General features: G+C 40.0%; 1 protein-coding gene across 2 annotated transcripts in view; it reads right to left on the reverse strand.

Annotated features, from left to right (window-relative positions):
* Positions 1 to 1,075: 1,075 nt before the first annotated feature.
* Positions 1,076 to 23,328, reverse strand: part of fam131bb (family with sequence similarity 131 member Bb) — a 34,496-nt gene continuing 12,243 nt past the window's right edge. The window contains exons 2-9 of one of the 2 annotated variants that reach the window (XM_085471605.1): positions 21,083 to 21,120; positions 18,277 to 18,312; positions 17,794 to 17,896; positions 15,208 to 15,432; positions 14,952 to 15,092; positions 11,884 to 12,191; positions 10,852 to 11,115; positions 1,076 to 4,355 (exon numbers count right to left, since the gene is read on the reverse strand). In XM_085471605.1, coding sequence (XP_085327731.1) covers positions 4,140 to 4,355; positions 10,852 to 11,115; positions 11,884 to 12,191; positions 14,952 to 15,092; positions 15,208 to 15,432; positions 17,794 to 17,896; positions 18,277 to 18,312; positions 21,083 to 21,120 — 1,331 coding nt within the window. In that variant the 3' untranslated portion in view covers positions 1,076 to 4,139. The remainder of the gene's footprint in view (positions 4,356 to 10,851; positions 11,116 to 11,883; positions 12,192 to 14,951; positions 15,093 to 15,207; positions 15,433 to 17,793; positions 17,897 to 18,276; positions 18,313 to 21,082; positions 21,121 to 23,328) is intronic. The other variant, XM_085471606.1, reaches the window with a different exon arrangement.

Below are 23,328 nucleotides of genomic sequence, written 5' to 3' on the forward strand. Positions count from 1 at the left end.
ATTACTGCAAGGTGTATAGATCACAGATTAAACAACCCAAAGTATAATAAGTTGTTGAAAATTACAACATGTATCAATAGAGTATATATTACATCTATACATGATATAAGCGTACTTCATATTTTTTAAAATACTCCACATTCAGTAAAAGTAAAGCTTAAGTGGAACACAATTATTTATCCACTGAGGAGCATTAATGTTTGTACAAATTAGTTTTGTAATTGTTGGGATATACTACGTCAAGAAAAGGAGGGTAATAAAAAAAAAGTCTAAAAAGAGAACATCTGCATGCATATAAAGATTTCTGTGCTGTGAAGGTCAGCAGTGTGTTCCAGCCTCTGATTCCTATGTGAGCTTGAACAAATCAGCAGTTAGTCCCTATGGAGGAGGCCTGGCTGTGTTAATATTCTCCTGGCATAAAAGTCCCTGATAAGGACTGGAGAGGGATGTTTTTGGAAAAGCATGACAGGCTGGATTACTCTGCTGCCAGCTCCTTGTGACTGCTGTTTTTGCCTGTCAAGCACATGGTCGCAGACACCCACTGTCAGTCCAAAAAAGAAAAAGACCCCCCCCCCCCCTCCCCCAAAAGCATATCACTAAGCTCTTGAGAGAAAGGAGGTGAACATGTGAGAATCTAATTATTTCCAACCTGTGAAAACATGAAAACATAACCACACGTGTGCACAAGAAATGCCGTTTGTTGGTTTTGTTTATTTGCTCTTTCTCCACCGGAGGAAAAGGAGAGGAGGCAGGTAAAAGGAGCCGGAGGGTCAATAGGAGGTCGTGCAGGAAAAAGAGGGGAAAGGAAGAGAAACGGGAAGAAACAGAGAGTTGACAGAAGAGAGAGAGAGGGGGGAGCACGGAAGAACCATCCTGTGACAGCCATCCAACAAGCATGCATAGGTGGGAGTGTTATAAGTGTTCACTGGTATCACCAGTCACACTGCCTCATTTCAAACAAATCCAGTTTTATGCAGACTTTTACAGAAGCCATCCAATTTTATACAGCGTTTTATACAGCAGTTACTTTTTTTGCCAGACACTTCCAGATTATAATTATCAAATTCCCTATGACTGATGTGAAAACGTCAAGTTATTTTTCTGTTTTTTTTTCTCTCTTTTGTTGGCAGTGATTTTTCCAACAAGACAGTGGACATCTTACTGTACACAGACAGACATACAGACAGACACAAATATACAGAGCAGATACAAAGAGATAGACGGAAAGGAAGAGAAGGAGCAAGGCAGAGGACCAGAAACAGGTTTTGAGCATCATGCCTGCAGACAAGTTGTAACTGTAACTGGAAGATGGCAGTAGAAATACAAAAAGAGTGACTCAACTGCAAACCAGTAGGTTAACAAAGATGTGATCAGTAAACCTTAACATCCACAGAAATATTTTTGGCTTCTTATTATTTGTTTATTCATTCATTGAGATTTAATTAAAAAAGAAAAAAAAGAAAGAAAGCAACAACACAAAATAAATAAAAAGATAAATAAATAAATAAAAATAACCCAAAGCGAAGCAGTGTCTATAATGGAGTTCATGCATGTTTCCTTGTGATGTAGCTTATTAGCAAACAGTCAAGCCCAAATAAGCTGCGATGGTCAAAGAAATATATATAAAGCATTGGTCTTTCCACCACATTACGTCATCTGACTCATTAAAAAAAAAAGATACTGCTCCCAGAAGGGTTGGTACCCGCGTGAAATTATACTCTGTACAAGATGTCTTATTTTTCCTCCCCACCAAGTAATTTTTCAATAAATAAATTAATATTTGCCATTGCGTAAAGACATTCTGTTTGCAGTTTTGAGCAGTCTTCAAGTTGTTTTTGTCACCTGGCACTACTGAAATTCTTGAAGTTTTTAAAAACAGTGAGCTGCCAAACTGCTCCATCTCTTCTTGGTTTAAAGTGCTCAAAACCAGACAAAACGAGAGTGCTTTACAGCCGTGACACCTACTCTAACTCAGAATTCAGCAGGTCAGTAGAAAAATAAACATTGTCCCCAACATTGCATAAAGAAGCAATCAATAAATAAATTCATTCAAGTCAATAAACCATATATCTTATCATCTTAAAAGTTTCTCACACAATCATCAAAGTGAGAGAAGGTGCTCCTCCAACAGAGAAAACAGTGGTTTTGTAGTGTCGTAAAGTTTTGTCAGTGAGCCATGCACGGAAAGTCCACTTTGTTCACCGCCGCTGTTTAACTCCACGTCTCGCTAGCAAACACCATCCTTCCTCCAGTGAAAGAAAAACAAAAACCCACAAAAAATAAACCATGCTTGTCAAACATCCAGGCAGCTGCTTCACAGTAAGAACGATGAGCAGGAAGACACCGATCTTTTCAGCTCCAGTGTTCAGTCCTTATCGTCCGCTCTATTCCCTGATTGGCTGACTGAATGGCAACCTCCTGTCGCCGTCGCCAAACTTTTTCCACCGCCGATGGTCTCAGCGAGTTGAATGCCCCTCAGTTTGATTCGATCACCCAACTTAAAACACAACATCCCTCCCATTTCCTCCGATTTTGTCTTTGTGTTGTTGCACACAGAAGAAGAAAAAACTAAACTTTGCTAGGCTAAGCTGTGAGTTTGAGAGCAATCCCCAAAATAAGGTGGGACCCAAGAGGTGTACAAAAATAAAGAAATCATACTGTAATAGAACAGTTGTGATTGTGAGCGAGAGGCAATTTCTTTATTTACTCAGAATATTTACATATTTGTGACAGAGCTGACACTGATCTGGGAAGCCAGTGTCTCGCCTGCCTATTGCTGGTTACAATTTAGATATTCATATCTGTGTGTGCGTGTGTGTGTGTGTTGTTGTGGTCTTGGTGAGCCAGCAGTGAATCCACTTTCCAACATGGTTGAAAGACTCCCCCACTTGTTTTTGTTTCACAAAACAGAACAGCGCTCCCTTCTCTCTCTTGTGGACCACGGAGGAGGCATCAAAGCAGCACTCGTGTACTGCCGCCTGTCTTCCAGTACATTCAAAATAGTGGTTATCATCCTTTATTCATCGCGATTACGTCTATGGAAAAAAAAAAGCAGCTGAGGGTTCGCGTTGTCAAGTGGCTCGGTTTTGGTTGTCGGTGAAAGCTTTCAGAGCGGAAACTGGGTAACCTCAACAGTCCAAAGGGAACCTCTGATCTGTTGGGATTGCATCAGTGCAAAAGAGATTCACATATGCAGCTCTTTGTTTATTTCTGAGTCATGAAAGCCACCGCTCAAACCCACCGCAGGCCCACTGCAGGGCCACTGTGGCCACACCTGGGATACTATGGTTCAGTGCAAAGTCTATACAGAGCTGTATAGTACAGGTACTCCATAGTACTCTGAAGAAACATGCATACAGAGAGACAGAGTAGGAAGCACGGTATACAGTACAATCCTTATCTGTGCAGGGTTTTTGGGTGTCCAGTCAGCAGGGCGAGCCTGTCCCTGGATTGTGCCTCGGGGAAAACGGCATTTCACTGAAATGCTGAGATTTTCTGGGCCTACTTCAATCATCTGTGAAAGTGCTTGGGTTGCCAGATGTAAAGTATAGTGCATGTGTTTGATGCAATGGGGAAATAAATTTGACTAAACTCTATCTTATGTGTTGAATAACAGCTGTAAACAGAGTAGTTCTCCCACTGGAAATCTCATATCTTATCATACACTTATACATAGATTGTTGTCCTTTTTTTTGTTTCTTTTATTACAAAATTATTGTTATTTTTTTTATTACTTTAGATTTCTATTATCATTATTAGATGATGACAGGGTTGAGTTGCTTGTCTCATAAAAAGCATGCATGTTTCCATTCCCCTCTTTTTTGTCTCAGTGCAGTTTCCCGGTGGATATAATTCACTCGGTTGGTGCTTCTCTTCCGCCTTCATCTGTCTTTTCTTCAGTTACCTTTGGGATGTAAGGCTTGCAAAGAAACAGGTGTCCATTGTTGCATCAGCTCTACTGTTATTGGGAGTCCACCAAATCTATTTCTCACCATTTTGAAGAAATGACCTTGCAACCAAAAAAGTTGTGGTTTTGATACCTGAAAAGGAACAGAGTAATAGAGATATATTGTGTTATTATGCTCATTTCTTGCTGACTCCCCAGTCAGTTCTTCATTTGTCTCTTGTCTGCCACAAACTCAGTTGGCTGCCACAGAAGCAGGAGGCCCCTCTTCTGGCTCTTCCTTCTCCTCTAGTGTCTGAATGAGACCAGAAGTGACATCAGACAACTTCCGCTCTGTGATTGGCTCTGCTGGCAGCTGCCCCGGACTACTGCCACCAGAAGCATCCCCTTGTTGTGTGGGTGGAGTCAATGTGGCCGACTCTTGCTCCATGCACAGTGCCACATCTTCTTCCTGATCAGGGCAGAAAGAGTGAAACACACAAGGTCAACTAGATGACTAACTTATGTATGTGGATAGATTTTTACCTATTGTCCTCTTCAGTAGTGAAAACAAATATTTGATCCCCTGCTGAATTTGTAAGTTTGGTTACTTACAAAGAAATGAACAGTCTCAGGTTTTTATGATATTTTCATTTTAATGGAATATCACCCCAAAATCCAGGAAACACATTATATAAAAGTTATAAATTGATTTGCATAGCATTGAGTGAAGTAAGCATGATACGTATAATCATTCAACCAATCAATCAACCAGTCAACCAAGCAACCAATAACAGAGGCACTTGATCTCAATTATGTGTATAAAGCACACTTGTCCACAGAGTCAGTTTCTTTCTTTCCAGCCTCTCCGCCACTATGAAAAGACCAAGGAGTTGTCAAAAGATATCGTGGATAAGATTATAGACCTGCACAAGGCTGGGATATACTACTAGACCATCAGCAAGAAGCCTGGTGAAAAGGTGACAACTCTTGGTCCAACTATTTGCTAATGAAAGAAATATAAAATGACCATCAATTGCGCTTTTCCTGGAGCTTCACTCATAAGATCTTGCCTCATGTTTTGAGGATGATCATGAGAAAGGTGGTGGATCAGCCTAAAACTACACAGGTGGAGTTTATTACTGATCTGAAGGCAGTTGGGACTACAGTCCCCAAGAAAACCACTGATAACACACGCCATAGGGTCCCCCCTGCTCAAGAAGCAACATGTGAAGATCGGTCTTAGGTTTTCTACTGAACAGTGAACAGTGTGGTCAGATGAAACCAAAACCTTTGGTATCAACTCAACCCGCTGTTTTTGGAGAAGAGAAACAATGAGCCAAAGCCAGTTTCCAGACCTCAGTCCTGTAGAAAATCTGTGGAAGGAGCTGAAGCTTCAAGTTGCCAATGGGCAGTCAAGAAATCTGAAGGAATTAAAGTTTCTGTAAAGAGGAGTGGGCCAAAATCCATCCTCAGATTTCTCCTACTGTATCAGCTAACAGACTGATTGGCAAATATGAAGATCACCGTGACGCATCAAAGTACACTTTGTCAAGACAGTCTCAACTCAAGGCCAACTGTCAAACTGTTTTGAAGCTTGTAATACATAATCTTTCTCTGCAGACCTCAAGTCAATGCTGGTTTAAAGTCAAGGTTTCCAAAGTCCAAATAATTAATTTTTAATGGTAAATGGTCTGCACTTAGCATGCCTTTTAACTTTAGCTGTGTCTGCAGAGCTCTTTGTAGTCATTCACACAGACATTCTGAAGTGACTTGGGGTTCAGTGTTTTGCTCAAAGACTCTTAAATGTAGTCAGAAATCGAATGACCAACCTATCAGCCTCTCTGCACTATAATAAAACACTATTGGGATACATAATAGTCCGTTTTTAGTGGCTGTTACCATTTTCCCCCTTTCCCCCCATTTCTCTCAGTAAAATTGCAGTTATATTGTGACATAAACAAGTAGGAACAAGCTTACTACTCTCTAACAGGTAGAAATGTTAGCATGTTTGTTGACATGGGTGGAAAAGCCAATGAATCTTTTCCTAAAGCTTTTTGTGCTACCATGATACCACTGTAGGTTGTCAAAGTCAAAAATTATATTCAATATATCCAATTGGGATAAAAACAATTATTGTGTTATATGATTGTGTTTTATAGGGGCAGCTGTAGCTGAGGATGTAGAGCAAGATGTTGACCAATCAGAAGATCAGTCACGACGCATCCATCAGAGTTTGGCGTGTCTGTGTGAATGTTAGATAAAACCGCTTAGGTGTTGATTTGTATGAATGTGTATGTGATTGGGTGAATGAGGTTCGTAGTATAAAATGCTTTGAGTGCTCAGTTAGAACAGATAAGTGCTACATAAGTACCATTCAGCATTCAGTCCATTTATATGGACCAAAATAATTGTGATTACGGTTTTTGTCATAAGGAAGAGCAGCCAATCCTATACCACTGCTTATTCAATGATGGATTGCCAACAAGAGCTCAGCTGCTAAAAAGTGTTGCCTTCTTGAGCTGCACAGCAAAATCAACCTGAAGATGAGGACTTCATGAATTAGATATATAGGTGACTGATTGTTTTGTGCATTAATAAGGTTGCTCCCTGCAATTTTCATGAAAACTTTCATAGCAGTCCCTTTTGCTTCACACCTTTTACATAATTTATCCCCAAAATAACTGAAGTTTGGAGGCCTGTCGCAACTGTGGTTTTCAACTCTCCCTCTTGTTTCCTGACATTTCTGCTATCTAATCTATTCAAATTTTTCCATCCCCAACTTTATCTTATTGAGGCCACAAATCTAATATTTTTATCATCAGTTAATGTTGTCATCAATTCAGTCAAAATAATGGAAATGTAAAAGTATATGTCTTCGGCAGGTCAAAAGTTAAAAAATCCATCCATTCAGTTTATTCCGCTTATCTAATTCAAGGGTCAGGAGGCCGGAGCCGATACCAAGGTAGGGTACAACTGCTCAGGTTGCCAATTTTGTCGCACAGCTAACACAGAGAGACAGATAAGCATTCACACCTATTTCACCAATTAACTTAATATGGACGTCTGTGCACTGTGGCCAGAGTGCCCATATAGAGCCCACACAGGTACAGGGAGAACATTCATTTCATTTCATTTCATTTATTTGTTCATTTTCAGGCACAACAAATACCTATATTGAACATAAAATGCACAAAACAAAAAACAAAAATTGCCTGAAAAAGGAGTGAGACGAAGAAAACTTATTAAATCCCACCCCTATACTCACTCATCAACAAAAAAAACAAACTTCCCGCAGCTACGCCCATCATTGCATACAGACCCATCAACAGCCCCGGGCACATACAAGCATCTAAACGGCAGCTCGCAAACAACAATTAGAGCCTTCATAACTGAATACAGAATATATAAATTATAAATTGCATTACCACAGGTAACAGGCAGTAATAACTACAAGTAACAAACACACATACATATACATACATATATATCTGCACACACATGTACATATATGTACATACATACGCACACTTTTTTTTTTTTGGAATCCATACCAGCAATGGTAAGAGAACAGACATTACAGAGCACACTAAAAGCATCATTGAGTATACTGTGACCAGACCAACTGTTTGTAGAGAAATTTAAATCTATGAATATTTTTGCATTGTTTCAATTGTAAACTCAGACTGTTCCAGATTTTCACACCACATACAGACACACAAAAACCTTTACGGGTTGTTCGAGTTCTGGGTAATTTGAATTCTCCAAAGCCTCTCACATTATAAACCTTTTCTCGAATTTCAAATCTAGTTTGTAAATTTGCCGGTAAAAGTTTAGTAAAAGCTTTATACAAAATTATGGATGTATTGTAATTAACCAGATCCTGGAATTTAAGTAACTTTGCCTGAAGAAAGAATTTGTGAGTATGATCTAGATAACCAGCCTTGTGAATAATACGCAGTGCTCGTTTCTGTACTGTGACTAATGGATTAGTTGTATTTTTATATGTGTTTCCCCACACTTCCACACAATATGTAAGATATGGAAGAACCAGAGTACAGTACAGAGTACGAAGTGCATCTTTATCAAGGTATGGTTTCACTTTGTTCAAAACTGCGAGGCTTCTGGAAATTTTGGTTTTTATGTGTCTGACGTGGGGTTTCCATGAAATTTTGTTATCAATTACGACTCCCAAAAATTTGTTTTCACTCACATTATCAATTGGTACACCTTCAATGATAATTGGTAATTCTACATTATATTTTAAATTACCAAAAAACATTGCTTTAGTTTTATTTATATTTAATGATAATTTATTTATGTCCATCCATTTTTTTTATTAATTTTAGCTCCCTGTTTACGGTCATTACAAGATCAGCATAATCATCGCTACTGAAAAATATGTTGGTGTCATCTGCGAACAGTATGAGTTTAAGTACTTGAGAAACATCAAAAATATCATTTATGTATACATTGAAAAGTTTTGGTCCCAACACTGACCCTTGGGGAACACCACATGTAATACCAAGTTTCTCTGAATGGTAATGCCCTATGCTAACATATTGTTCCCGACCCGTTAGGTAACTTTTTAACCAGTTACCAGCTTTCCCTCGAATACCATATCTTTCCAATTTATCCAATAATATTGAGTGATTGATTGTGTCAAAGGCCTTTTTGAGATCAACAAAAATACCAACTGCATATTTATTTTTATCCAGTGTATCAGTAATTTCTTCTACTGCCTCAATTATCGCCATTGAAGTGGTTCTTTGCGTTCTGAAACCATACTGACCAACATTTATTATTTGATGTTTTTCAAGGAATTTTTCTAATCTTGAATTAAAAAGTTTTTCTAGAATTTTTGAGAATTGAGGCAGTAGAGAAATAGGCCTATAATTGGTAAAACTGTGTTTGTCATTACTTTTATATAGTGGTATTACTTTCGCAATTTTCATTTTTTTTGGAAAACAACCGGACTGAAATGATAAATTACAGATATATGTTAAGGGACTAGCAATATTCAGAATAACCTGTTTAACTACAGACATATTTATGTCATGATAATCCATTGAAGACTTACTTTTACATTTTAATGTGATATTTATTACTTCTTGCTCATTTGTAGCTGAGAGGAACAGTGAAAAGGGATTTGATTTTATATTACTGATATTTTCATTTTTATGACACGGGATGTCTGCTGCTAGTTCAGGGCCAACATTTATGAAGAATTTATTGAACCCATCGACAATATTACTCATGTTGTGATTTTCACCATTTGCATCAGTAAAATATTCAGGATATGATGTTCCAGAAGATCCTTGTTTAATTAAGTTGTTTAACACATCCCAAGTTCCTTTTATATTGTTTTTATTTTCATATAATCTTCTTCTATAATAAAGTTGTTTGCTCGTTCTTATAATATCAGTCAATTTATTTCTATATGCTTTATATCTTTGTTCCACTTCTTTTGTTTTTACTTTGATGAACTGTTTATACAGATTGTTTTTCTTTTTGCAAGCATTAATAATTCCTTTTGTGAGCCAAGGACTTTTTATCTTTTTTTTCTTTGTCATGTGTTCGTTTACAGGACAATGTTTATTGTACCACATAGTAAAAATATCTAGGAAATTATCATAAGCCTTGTCCACATCTGACTCTTCATACACCGAACTCCAATCTTGTTGTGCTAAATCGAAATTGAAGGCATGAATTGCTTTTTCATTTATTGTTCGCTTTGCTATCATGATCTTGGTATCTATTTTTTTTTAAATCACAGTCACACAAAGTAAAAACTGGTAAGTGGTCAGTTATATCACAGACAAGCAGGCCACTATTAATTTGGAAATCCATGACATTAGTAAAAATATTGTCAATAATAGTGGCGCTATGTGAAGTTATTCTGCTTGGCTTTGTTATTGTTGGATATAGTGATAAGCTGTACATCGTGTCAGTAAAGTCATCAATGGCTTTTAACCTTGTTGGATTTAGCAAATCAATATTAAAATCACCACAGATAAATAGTAATTTTTGGTTCACCGAAGCAAACGTTTTTTCTATCCATTCATTAAAAGTGTCAATACTTGAACTGGGTGTCCGATATATGCAACTTATTATAACATTTCACTTTTTGTCATTCATAATCTCAATAGTCAAACATTCCAAAATTCCATCAATAGCCATAGACATAGTTGTTACAACATGAATATTCCACATGGGAAAGCCCCATCTGACCAGCAAATCCTAATCCAGGACCTTCTGGATGTGATGGTGTTAACCCTTCTAATAATCATGCACATACTCGCACCCTGATCGATGTCTCGGGGGAAAAATGGGTTCAGTATCTTAACCAAGAACACAGCTGCCCGGCTAGCGTAATAAAACTTTTAAATGTACCCAAGGAAAAGCTAGAAATCCTCACTTTCCTCTTTTTGCCATTTCCCCCAACCATCCACAGCAGATGACTGCCCGTTCCTGACCATGGTTCACTCAGAGGTTTCTTCCTGTCAAAAGGGAGTTTTTCCTTTCCAATGTTGCCAAGTGATTGCTCAAAGGGGGTCGTCTAATGGTTGGGGTTTCTTCTGTTATTGTAGGTTTTCTAGCTTATAATATAAAGTAACTTCAGGTGAATGTTGTTGTGATTTGGTGCTATGCGTACAAAGAAAACTGAACTGAATTAAAGTACTGGCAGACAATTCTTTTCAAAAATGTCAATCAGTATCCCCTCTATTGACAAATTGATCTTAGATTGCTACACGTGCATAAAATCAAACCAATCTTATGATTAAATGATTCGAGACAAAACTTTAAGTACAGTCTGCAGATTTAAAACAGAAATGACACACAGGTTGCAGTAAGCAGAACTAAACCTCCAGTCTGGTGCCTCTGAGAACTCGCTTAGAAAGCTACAAAATCAAATGTTAATCACTGAAGAGATAATTTTATGTAATGCAACCCCATGTTCAACTCACCTTGACCTCCTCCTCCTCCTGCTGTTCCAGTAGCGGGGAGTGTTCCGTTCCTACTATCTCTTCACCAGTGGGAATGCACAGGCTTGGCTCCACTGTCGCCGCCACACCCATGTACCCGCCGGCTTCTGCCTGATAGGTTTCCATCTGCCCCGTGTTCCACAGATCAACCAGCGGAGGGTGAATTTGATGAACCAGACTGTGGATGGTGCTGTTGGGTGTTGCTTGCAAAGAGTGGTTGGCACTGTGTAGCCTGTGCTCCAGAGACTTGAAACACACAGAAAAGACTAATCAGTAAAATGTGAGGAATGAGCAGTGCGACCTGTTTGCCAGCTTGAATGTTTCATGACATGCTCCCCATGTCAGTATGCAGTAAGCTGACTTTGTTTTCCTTAGGCAACAGAGGTGATATGCAGATCTTTTTGTACAGTATAAGAAATTCCATCCTCATGCATGGAATTCTTTTTATTTTTGTTTAAAAAATGATTTGGATGTGTCCCTTTGGAAGAATGTCATATTTTTGCAGGTTCAGCTGAGCATTTAATGAGGGATTCTTGACAAGAGTGATGACTCAACAGTGTGAGGTGTGTCAGCGTTCACATCAGATGCGGTTGAGTCATTGCTTAGGCTAAAATCTTTTCTATGAAGTAATGCAAAAACAAAAACGAATAAAAGGAGATGATTAGATAGAAAAATGTCGAGTTAAGATTATTTTGTTGAATTTCTATTTCCACAGTCAAGAGCGAATTTCAGACTGAGCATGAAACCCAGGAGGTAAGAGTTTCTGAGAACATGTTCTGAATAAAAGCCCAGCTTTTTTAGTCTATAAATGCTGTGATGTGTGGGTTTGTTCATGTGCTGTACTTGTGCCTATACAAAAGTGAACAAATAAATAAAATAATGTGTTGATAGATTTATTTTACCAGACAGTATTTTATAACAACCATCTCTGATACTCAAGCCTTACGCATTAGCAGCAACATGTAGTGTCTCATTTGGATTAAAACCCAGATGGCGGCACTCTCAATCAATCACCTGCTGTTGCTGATACTGCAGAAGCTGCTGTTGGTGGTAGTGCTGAAACTGTTGGATCTGCTGCAGCTGTTGTAGTTGACTCTGCTGGAGAGTGAACTGCTGCTGCTGTTGCTGAGACAGGAAGTGAGCTGCGGCCTGCCCATCGTAGCCCTCCGTACCCATAACGTAGGAGCCAGCAGGGGGAGACGCCACAACGGAGGGATCGTTGTTGATGGGCTCCCAAGCGTCAGAAGAGGAGAGGCAGTAGTGGCCCTGGGAGACGTATGTGTGAGGCCACACCTCCGCTGAGGAGTGGTGCAATATCTGATCTGCAGGAAATAAAAAAATGTGGCAGCTGTTAGCACTCTTCAAAATGGGGGCAGCAGATGGACGCAGGAACACTGTGTTTTATGATTTTTACAAAAATCCCACTTTTCAAATTTGCTGGAATTGGAAAAAGAATGAGCAATTTCTTAAAATCTTGAAATTACAACTTGACCAACAGTTAAAGCTAATAGCTGTTGAGATAAATGTATATCTGGCTGTTAACTACTCTGAAAAAAACTCAGCTGAAATCTTTCCACACTGGGTGAAAATGTTATGACAGAAACTCTCCAGTATGAACCGAGTTGAACACTGGCACACCTCGCACTGTTGAGTCATCATTTTGTCAAACTGTATAGTGCAGACAGAGCTTTGATTGCCTCCAGTGTTTCTTACTCAAAGTTGGAGGGCTATAAAGTGGGCTCACAGCCACATATTTTGCCAAGTGTCTGACTTAAAAACGATGGGATCAGTTAAGACGAATGCATTCAGGGTGCAGTTAAGAAAGTCTATTTTAACTCAGCAAAGCACTTACTCTAATTTTCTGCATTCAGAAGTCTGTGCTAAGGCAACATTGCAGTAAATTGCAAATATCCAAAATCACTGTTTATATCGATACAGTGTCTGGGTTTACCTTCCAAAAGTTCATGCTGGAAACTGAAATGGCCTAAAGTCTAGAGCAGAGGTGTCAAACATAAGGTCTGAGGTAGAGTTGGATGTCTCGAGACTACTTTTACGTGGTCTGGGTCTTGTCTTGGTCTCGACAGACTTTGGTCTTGGTCTTGGTCTTGTCTTGGTCCTGATCCCTCGGTCTTGTCTTGGTCTCGCTGTCTCGGTCTTGCTGTCTCAGATTGGCATAGAGGTCAGGAGATTTGGACTCAACAGTATCCATGACACACAAGGTAATGTTCGATAATGTGTCATTCGCAAAAGCATCAGCTCTAAGAGCCGTGCTTAGAGAGTTAGAGAGTGCTTTGTAGTGAATCAGAAGAGTCGACTCCCATTGAGCGAGAGCCAGCTCCTCACTTAATTTCCTTTAGCTGCTCAGGTCTCACACAGTGGCTCAGCTATGCTCCAATCCCTCCATATTGTGGCCAATCACATGCGAGGATATAGGATAATATCATTATGTGAAAAACAGAGAGGGTGAGAGACGCGACAGTCAAGTGGAGCGTGCGTCTGTCCTCTCAGTGAGTGAGTGAGACAGTAGACAGCGGTGAGGAGGGGTGTGCGAGTGCATCGCAAAGACACATAAATATGCCTGACACCCGTAAACGAAGCAGCATCTGGCTGCAGTTTAAAGACTTTTTTGTCTTGGTCTCGTCTCGACTTTGTCTTGGTCTTGACTCAGTCTGTCTTGGTCTTGGTCTTGTCTTGGTCTCGATAACCTCTGGTCTTGGTATTGTCTTGGTCTTGGTTTAGGCGGTCTTGACTACAAGTCTAGTCTGGGGTCTGTGAAGGTTCTCAGTCATCCAGGTCATCGTGGTCTAAGGAGCTTGGAAAGAAGAGCATCTGGACTTCTTTAAGTTGCTTGAAGTCGTTTCGCCTCTGATCCGAGAAGCTTCTTCAGTTCTAAGGTCAAATGGTGGAGAGTCCCAGATTTAAGCCCCGTTGGAGTGTCCCCCTAAGAGGGACAATTGACCCCCTAATGATCCTCTACCTAATCACACGAGCCAAGGTGTGAAAACGGGTGTAGGTCAGAGTTTCGGGTGAACTCATTGCGAAACCTGGCCCCACCCTATCATGCAATTTCCTGAGGTCAGAAGGCCCAGGATGTGAGTGGGCGTTAAGGCATCTGGGAAGGGATCTCAAAACTGGATTATAGATGGTAAACAGTTGGTGTAGTAAACCACCACCTCTGTTCAAAGATGGCTATTCACAGTGGACATAGATAGCTTCTTTCACTCCTCTTTCAAACCAAATTGTCCTCTCTGTCCAAAATGTGAACACTGGCATCCTCAAAGGAGTGACCTTTGTCCTTAAGATGCAGATAGACTGCAAATGGTCCATCCCCATCTAAAGTCCAGACGCTTTTCTTTCCAAGCTCCTTAGAATAAGGTCTGGGGGCCAGAAGTGGCCTGCTTAAGTCTCCAATCTGGCCCACTGGACAGTTCTGGAAAATGGAAGATTGGCATAAATTCCAGACTTCTGTGTTTTCATAAGTTTTACAGCTTTTCCTACTGGTAAATAAGTAAGTAAATAAATAAGTAATAAGTAAATAGGAAAGATCCTGTTTTTACGCCATCTACTATAGAAATTTATGACTTTTACAGTGGGTTCATTATAAAAAATTAAAATTAAAAAAAAGCCCAAGAAAACAAAAAGAGGACATTCAGTCAATTAACAAAACTTTTCTGTTTTATAATTATAGGACAGTCTGCGCAACGAGCTAACAGAACATTTTCTCTAAATTTACCAAATTATTTCTTGCAGTTTATGGCCAAAGCAGCACTTTCTTGTCATGTAAAGAAAGCAGTGCATTGTTTGTTTTATTAAACTTGCTTACGCTTACAGAAAGAGGAGTTTCACTTGTCCAGGCAACTTACGATCAGAGCGGGCTGTCTGTTGGCCACAATCTAAAGTGAGTTTGACATCTCTGGTCTAGAGAGACGAGACGCTGTAACACAATACTCTAACTACTCTGTTTAAAATTGATTTGCCACTTTCCAACCTCTTCCATTTTCTTACTCATAAATGATGTGGCTGTGTTTCACCAACAGCTGTTTCCTGGACTTTAAGCCTCAGACATATTTGTAGTCCTTTACCTCGACTGGTGATGCTCTCCTGGTTGACCTCACTGAGGTGAGCCACGCTTCCCTGGTTTGATCCTGACTGAGGAGTCTCACCATCCATTGACGACCACGCCAGGAGCGTTGCCTCTGAGATTGCAAACTGCTGCAGGATGCCTGAGGTGAGAATTCAGAGGGCAAGTCAGGATAATTGTTACTAAGACCTGCAGTACCACTCAAGTGGCTGATGACAGTTAATAGGGTGTGAAACTCTTGTCCTCATCCAACCGACCTGCTGCAAAGCGAGCCTCTTTCTCCCCATCACTGAGGTCACTGTAGGCGTCGTTCTCCAGCCGCCGCTCCTTTTCTCGCTCCTGGGTAGTGATGCGGGACTGGAGGACGCTCCCCGAACCCACCGTCGTCATGCCCCAGTTTTGCCATTCAATCATGTGAGCGACACGACCCTGGGCCATGGCTGTGGGCTTGGTCACTCTTTCCTTCATTGTGCGTGTGACACCTGTTTTAGGAGAAAGACCCAGACAAGGAAGGAGCAGAAGGAGGAGGGAGGGTGGCCAATTTAAACAAAATGGGTGGAAGTAAGAGAAATTAAAAGACCAGAGGTTTAGAGAGAGGTGATTAGCCGAGTTGAGGGAAGGAGTAGAGAATGAACCGGTAGATGGGGAACAAAATGGGGGAAAAAACAAAAGAAGAGGAAGGAAGAGACATAAGATAGATTCGTTATTATCAAGTGTGCACTGGTTTTGGGAGGAGGAGGGTATGACGCTATGATGTGATGGCTCATGGAAATATGGATATCCGGCACGGTTCGACTGATAAATTGATTAAAGCAACTGTCATATAAATAATAAACCTTTCAGTGTTGGAGTTGTTGTGTCTGAAATTGGCTTTACCTCACATGATTAACCAGAACGAGTTTAAGTATAGCATACCGTTCCCATTTTTAAGGATCATTTACAACAAAAGCGCCTGATGTATTATATATATTTGTTTTGATGTTAAACAGGACCTATTAGGCTCATTATTAACTCACATTTTAATTCTTGGACTTCACTGGAGTGGCTTTAAATGACTCGGGATCAAAATAAAACTCTCTCATCTTACACTGTGCCTTGGTTTAGCCTCTCTGTTCATCACATACAGTTTCACTTTGTCTCCCCTGAAATCCACCTTACCTGTGAGCCAGCTTTCTTTTGATTGGCTGCCCTTTGCAAACAAAAGGTTTGAACAGCAGGTGGTGGAGCTCATGTGCTCACAGCCAGAGCTGTGTCCCTGAGATAACCACATTAAGGATATCCGCATTCACTGACGTGTCTGAAGTAGTCTGAAAGTGAGCGATTAGAGCAATATGAAGCCTGAGCTTTTGGCCTGCTGGGATTACTTTCACACACGCTGACCTCATTATTTAAAACTTTAACCATATTTAATATTAGCATCCAGAACTGTACCAGTGTATAAGCCTATTCAAGATTATTTATCTAAAGTTCAGGAGCAGGACCACACCCACAACAGTTCCTTTTCCAGCCGTATTTCTATAAGTGCCTATTTGGCCCATCATCACTTTTTCTCTGCTTGTAAGCCTCTCTCAAAGGTATCAAGGGATCCACCGCCTCAGCGAGCCTGTGGCATAGTTCGTTGCTTCGTTATTAACAAACATTTTCATTCGCATCTGGGGCTTTAGTCCTTGCTAGTGAATATCAATCTATACATTTATCTTTAGAGAAATAAACAAGGATAACCACAATAGGCCCGCCTTTAAGAAGTAAACAAAATACCCAAACGCCTCTGGGATGTTTGAGACTGCTCATTTTCTTAAAATATTGAATATCTTAAATTAATAACTGCTCGTAAGGAAAACATTATCAGCCAAATCCAACTATTCAAAAGTCTGTAGTTAAAAGAGGGTTTTCATGAGCACCCATTATAAGCTCAGAGAAATGAAAAAGGGTTGTGGAGGTGACATTCGCGTGTTTAATGAGACTGTTAACATCACATGGAGGGGAGACGGCAGGAGACGTGTCTTGTCTGACAAAGGTGCATCATGGGATGGAGCAGGTTAATTGGGGTGAGGCGGCTGTGTGGCATGAATAATGAGAGGTTGGCTTGTTGACATGATAGCTTCTTCACACCTCTGCTAAGCTGCGCCGGGTAAACAAAAAAACTCCTCTCTTTCTCTTTATTGTGCTTCGGAAAACTCAAAGCTGCTGAACATACATTTAATTTCCTGGTGCCATGCCACTACAAACTCATATCTGTTTAACAGCTCTGCTCCATATTTCCACGCGACTAACATGTACTGTAAATCCCTGGCTGCCTGATTCTCTCTGATGGTAGCACATGACGATGGGATTCATGAATAAATTATAGGACAAATCCGTACCACAGCACACGGTATAGCAGCTGGACTTCATTACACTGTACTGCAGTACAATTCACTGCACACAAATAAACTGCACTACACAAAACAGCTGGATGAAACCAAAAAACGCTGCACTAAAAGAAAGCACTTCACTACACTAACTCTGTTCGACACGGCACTTTGCACAGTCAAAACATCCATACTAATACTTGCTCAGAACAGCACAATTTCACAACCACTTAACATAAAAAACTACACTTCCCACTCACCTTTCCTTAGAGCAACAAGCTGTGTTTGTGTGTGTGTGTGTGTATGTGTGTGTTGTTTTTGAAGCTGAATTTGTTCCGTCAATGACTCACGAGGAGTCATTGACGACTGATATCACAGCGTGGAGAGGAAGTGATACAGGGGAACCCATTTAGGGTACCATGCTGACTCCAGGGCCCGTCTGAGGACAGAGCCAGCATGGGGTCGTTTACCAGTTACAGCACAGACACACACCTGACACACCTGACAGAGAAGACTTAGCCAGAGCCCCGATGCCATAGGCGTTTGAGTTCCTCTTGAGCCGGGGCAGGATTGATGTAGTGTCTTCCATAGACAGCTAGAAGGAGAGAAGAGAGAGGAATGGAGGAGGAAAGTGTGGAGAAAAGGACAGCATGGATGGTGTGAGAGGCCACACAGAGACAGTGTGACATGACAGTGTGTGTGTCAGAGGGGTGAGTGGAGAGGACAAGTGATGGAGGTGTTGGGTTAATACAAGAGACAGAATTTGCATTTCCCAAATCTTGATTCAAGAGATATTCTACAAAATAAATATCATATAAATCTAGGGTTTCTGATTGTGCTCACACCAGTATAATAAACCGCAAGACGGACTATACGGCTCAGGAGGTGGGGGTGTCATAAATCAAAACGCGCAAAAGCAACAAATAGATAGGGAGAGAAAAGTAGTAGATGAAGGAATGATGCCACAACACTTACATTGATTCCTTCCCATGAAAATTCTGAACGTCCATGCTGAGGAAGAGAAATAGGAGGAGAGAGGGATGGGGAAAGGAGGAGCAGGAAAGAGTAAGAGAGTGACAGGACAGAGAGGACATTGACATGCATCGGGGTTGGGGGAGTGGGGGAGTGGGGGGAGGACGGAGGGGTTGATTGCACATCAAGCATGCGGAGGAAGAAATTAGGAGAAGGGAGAGGAAAATAAGAGGCAGACACACAGGATTTTCCAGGAACAAGGAAAGTGAAGAGCCAGAATGACAGGGAGAAGGGAGGGGATTAAACAGGGATCAGTTTATATTTGCTTAGTTGTGTAAAGCAAACTGAATACGCTACGGATGAATGAATTTCCTCTTCGGTTACATGTGCTGCCAGAAACATTGAAAGCCAGCAGAAAACTGTGTGTGTTTGCGAGAGCGAGATATCAATAGTGTGTTGAACTGTATCTGATCCTGCACAGACAGGGGACTGAGGCTTTCAGGAGGAAGGGGACATTATGTGTTTATGTGTGCGTGTGGTGAAGGCAGACGCTGAGAACAAAGCAGATAAACACTCTCTCTATCAGCTGGACTGATACTAACCGCACTGGGAACACTGGTGTGCTACTGGCTGAGCTGATATTTTGTCCCCTTTACTGTTGATGTACACAAGCGGCAGACAGACAGTCAAGACTGTCAGAAAGCTCCAGGTCTACTTTCTTCTGGATAAATGCAATGCAAGCTGCACTGATGGCACAAGTCTGAAGATCCTTCACTTCAGTAAAGGCATCACTAACATCACGTCAGTGATTACATACATCAGCTAGTTTGCATAAACCTGGGAACATGTAGCCTGGCACAAAGTCTCCCTAAAAGCACCTCTTAAACTCACTAATTAACATTTAAATGCTTAATTAGTCTTCAAATCCCTCTTTTCCTAGATTTGTGTCATTAGCTTATTTTTTCTGGTCAATCTGCAGACTCAACAGAGTGTCACCTGAGAAGAAATAGCCTGTAATTAGAAAAACAGCTGTGGCCCTTCTTTTTTTTTTTGCACATTTATGCAGATTAAACAAACAACATATGGTGCTGATAGTTGGAATTTTCATTTTTAGACTAGTTGTTTTTAGTTAACTACCTGCTGCCTGTAGCTTTGTGTTTCTTTTAAACCTCCATTTAATCAGGAATTAAAACTCGGGAAAGTCATTCCAGTCCGGCCCTTACACTGTCATGCTGTTTCAAATTCATGCGAAGGATCTGCCACATTTAGTCCTGTTCCAAACCAACTATCCTTAAGTAAAAGTAGAATAAAGACTTCCCTCAATACTGAGTCTGCACCCATGCAGGCTTACTAATTACATGAGGTAAAGGTGCCGCACCAGTTTTGTGATGTGAAAAAAAACTCCATGCACTTCCAAACATAATATGCTTGTTATTCTTTCAGTAATAAAAAAAAATTAAAGTGACTTTCATGGAAATTTAGTACATTTCTGCATGTTTTTGTAATTGCAGGTATAGGTCCCAGAGAAAACACTATACTATATATTTAGCTTATAGTAATGTCTCCTCATTGTATTCTCAGCATCTATTTTCACATACTGCAACACATCAAATTTTAAAAAAAGTAATAATACAACGTAAAATATGCTCAACTCGAAGTAAATAAATTAGAATTAGAATTTTTAGCTACATTAAAAATAACAGTGTAATGTTAAATAATTATAGAAATGAATTAAAGTTCAATGTAAACACAGTTCTTTGTTAGTCTTACTGACTGCTCTGCTAGTCACGTTCTAGTGCTTTATTCTCTACACGTCAAGCACTTTATCGAAAAACTACAAAACTTTGTTAATTATCTTCAGTGGTCAATAGAGTAAAATGTAAAGATTATGTAATTCAATTCTAGGTTAAGATAATATAATAATGAGAGTGTGATGAGAAGGGAGTGTTTATAATCTCCTTCAGCTACATCTAGATGCTTTATGTTAATCAATGTCTGCCTCTTCCTTCCCTCATGTAATTCTATTCTTTGCTCCCACTTCCTCCATCACTCGCTCTCTGGTCGTCCCTGTCTCGCTCTCCATTCACAGGAGTGGGTGTGAGGAGAGAGCTGGGCTGCCTGGAGCAGCTTTCCCTATGTTCTTTTCCAATAGCCCTGACAACACTGATATATATGTATAGAAAGTGTTTGTGTGTGTGTGTGTGTGTGTGTGTGTGTGTGTGTGTCTTTTTTCCCCTCTCTGCAGAACCACGGGGGCATTCTGGGGCACGACACATAAATAAATGATGCAATCAGTCCACAGTGCATTTGGTGGAAAAGTGAAGGTCTCTACACTTTAGTCCAAAATGGATCCTGCTCCTGTGTCCTTTCTCAGAGGCATCAGTTTTAGAGCATGAGATCAGTAATGCAGCGGGAGAGGAGAGGAGAGGAAAATGTACAGTGATAATGATGTGTAGGAAGTTGGAGAAGGAGAGGAGTGATGCCTCTGCCGTTCTGCTTTGAACCAGCACTGAGGAGTGACTCTGTCAGACAGCTATAACAAGCTTCAGACATCCTAGCAACAGCAATAAGCCAACCAAACCAGCGATTATTCAGTCATCCAGCCACACCACCCCATCTTGGCGATGGAAGTGTAGCGGGAGCGACTGACATTGCCATGGCGTGATCTACTTCGCTAATCTACTAGCATAAGCACTGGTGTTACAGCTCATCGTGTGGCCATGTTGGTTCCTCAGGTGGTGTGGAAAACAGTTCACTGTCAGAGGAAGTCAACAACACGGATGAGCAGGAGGAATCACTGAAGACTTACTTGTTCCCCATCCTTTTGGACTGGCACGCCATCTGACGCTGAGAACGCGTTGAACAAGAGAGACAGAGAGGCACACAGAGAGAGGGAAGAGGGGGGAGAAGAGAAAGAAACATTAATATTTATTCTTAATTACATTCAGTGACAAAACTGCTTCCACAAAATGTTCATGAAGACATGGTTAAAAACTAATAAGGGAGATATTTTTCTCTTGTGTGCCTACATTAACAAATCATTTTTACACTTTATTTATAAAAGTAGTAGTAAGACCCACCTCCAAAAGAAAACCAATAACTCAGATGAAACCACAAGTGTCACACCTGAATTATAATAAATACATACAGCAAATATATATAAGAAAAACAGTAAACACCCATGACGTGTGTCATCATGAGGGACTCGATACAACCCATTTATCAGCATCCATTATCAGTATTCTTAGAAAGGTTGAGTGCTATTGGGAAAGGCTGTCAGTTCTGAATTATTGCCTAAAATAAATAAATGAATACGTTTACTATTTTCGGCATCACCCCAATGCCCCCAATTTAAAAAATGCATGTATACTTTATAAATCAAATAAAGGTTTTGTACCTAAAAATACACAGCAATCTTTATCCACTAAGCACTTATTGGCAAATGTGTGAACAGATTTTAATGTCACATAAAAATCTGGACATTTCCCTGAATTCCTCTCAGCCTTTTCAATCTCGATGAATCTGGATAGATTTTCCAGGAAAATCCAATCACCTTTAAGTCTCATCCTTTTCTGCTCCTCAGCACCAGCAGTGCGTAAAACTGGTGAGAATCACCTTAGAAATACAATCTGCTAATGTCAACAAATAGAGGCTCACTGCACAGTGGATTCCAATACACACCACACAAAAAACAAACACACAAAATCTTGTGATTCCACTTTTACAAAGACAAACAGATGGCAATGTTTTATAACATATGTATAACACTTTTATAAAACCATTTATGTTCGTCAACCAATCGCCTCTCACAGTCACACATAACTACACGATGTTAGTGATGCAGCACTGATGAGTGGCAGTCTAAATAATCTTTAATTACACCAGTGAGGAGAGTCAATAATTTATATATAAAAAATGATATAAACAGAGGGTTTAATGGCTGTTTGTAACCAAGAAATTGAATTGACAATTGTTTTAGGAATATATTTATAAATACGTATATATTTTTTTTACATATTCTGTACTTTCTTTATGTTTGGTGATGTATTAATTAATTAAAGGACGGATATTAATAAATATCAAGGAGAATAACAGCATATCTCTGAGTCCGTGCTGCCATTTCACTTGAATCTAACAGGGCGCGCTCCACTTATGTAGGCTAACTAACCTCATTAAGGTGTTAGCCCTTAATGAAGGACGCCTTGGACATCTCTGTGCTGTGTCAGACACCATAACATTGAAATCTTGCAAAGAGATGTGACCAAGCCAGCTGTTCTCATTGGGGTGAATCACGGTTAGTAACATTTTCAATCCACATGGATATTCACGCATAAGACAAATAGTGCACTAAAAAAGGAAATATATATAGTAAATATTAGCCCCATTAATGATACGAAGAGAAACAGAAAGTTCTTGATTTTTGTACCCAAGCCTGTACAATAAAGGTGAAGGTGGCTCTTCACCTTTATTACCGGAAGTTAGTATGGCTGAGAAAAATACTGCTCAGCCACAGCATATACTTACCTCTGTGTCATTAAGGCTGTAAACACGATATCTCAAAAAGCTTTGAACTCATCCTGATTAAACTTTGTAGGGGTGTAGAGTGAGGTCATGTTAACGATCCATTAAAATTTGGTTTACATCCATTGAGGTGTTCAAGTTCAACTTAATGATTTGTTGGTCATAAATAAACAAAAAGCGTCATAACTGAGAAACCATGGTTCTTAAAAGTGTGGTGTGTGTTGCAAACATATAGAAAGTACCTTATAAAGATTTGAACTATCATAACACATTTAACCTCTGACCTCTCCTTCAAGGTCAATAGATTGCGCTGAAGGTCAAAGTGATAACAATGCTCTATAGAGTTATTTAAAAGTGTTTCTTACTGGCATGTAGTCACATCACTTGCTTTGGACCTCTGACCTCTTCTTCAAGGTCAAATAAGGTCAAACATTTTTAAAACTATGTTTAAAATTCTACCGCCTTTGTTAGTATTGACAGCATTTAGGAAGTGATACAGGTACATGTGGATTCTAAATATAACTTTATTGTTTG

The sequence above is a fragment of the Copadichromis virginalis genome, linkage group LG11 (genome assembly GCF_057382275.1).
Source record: "Copadichromis virginalis isolate Kocher_CV1m ecotype Utaka linkage group LG11, C_Virginalis_male_GT1.1, whole genome shotgun sequence".
NCBI lineage: Eukaryota > Metazoa > Chordata > Actinopteri > Cichliformes > Cichlidae > Copadichromis > Copadichromis virginalis.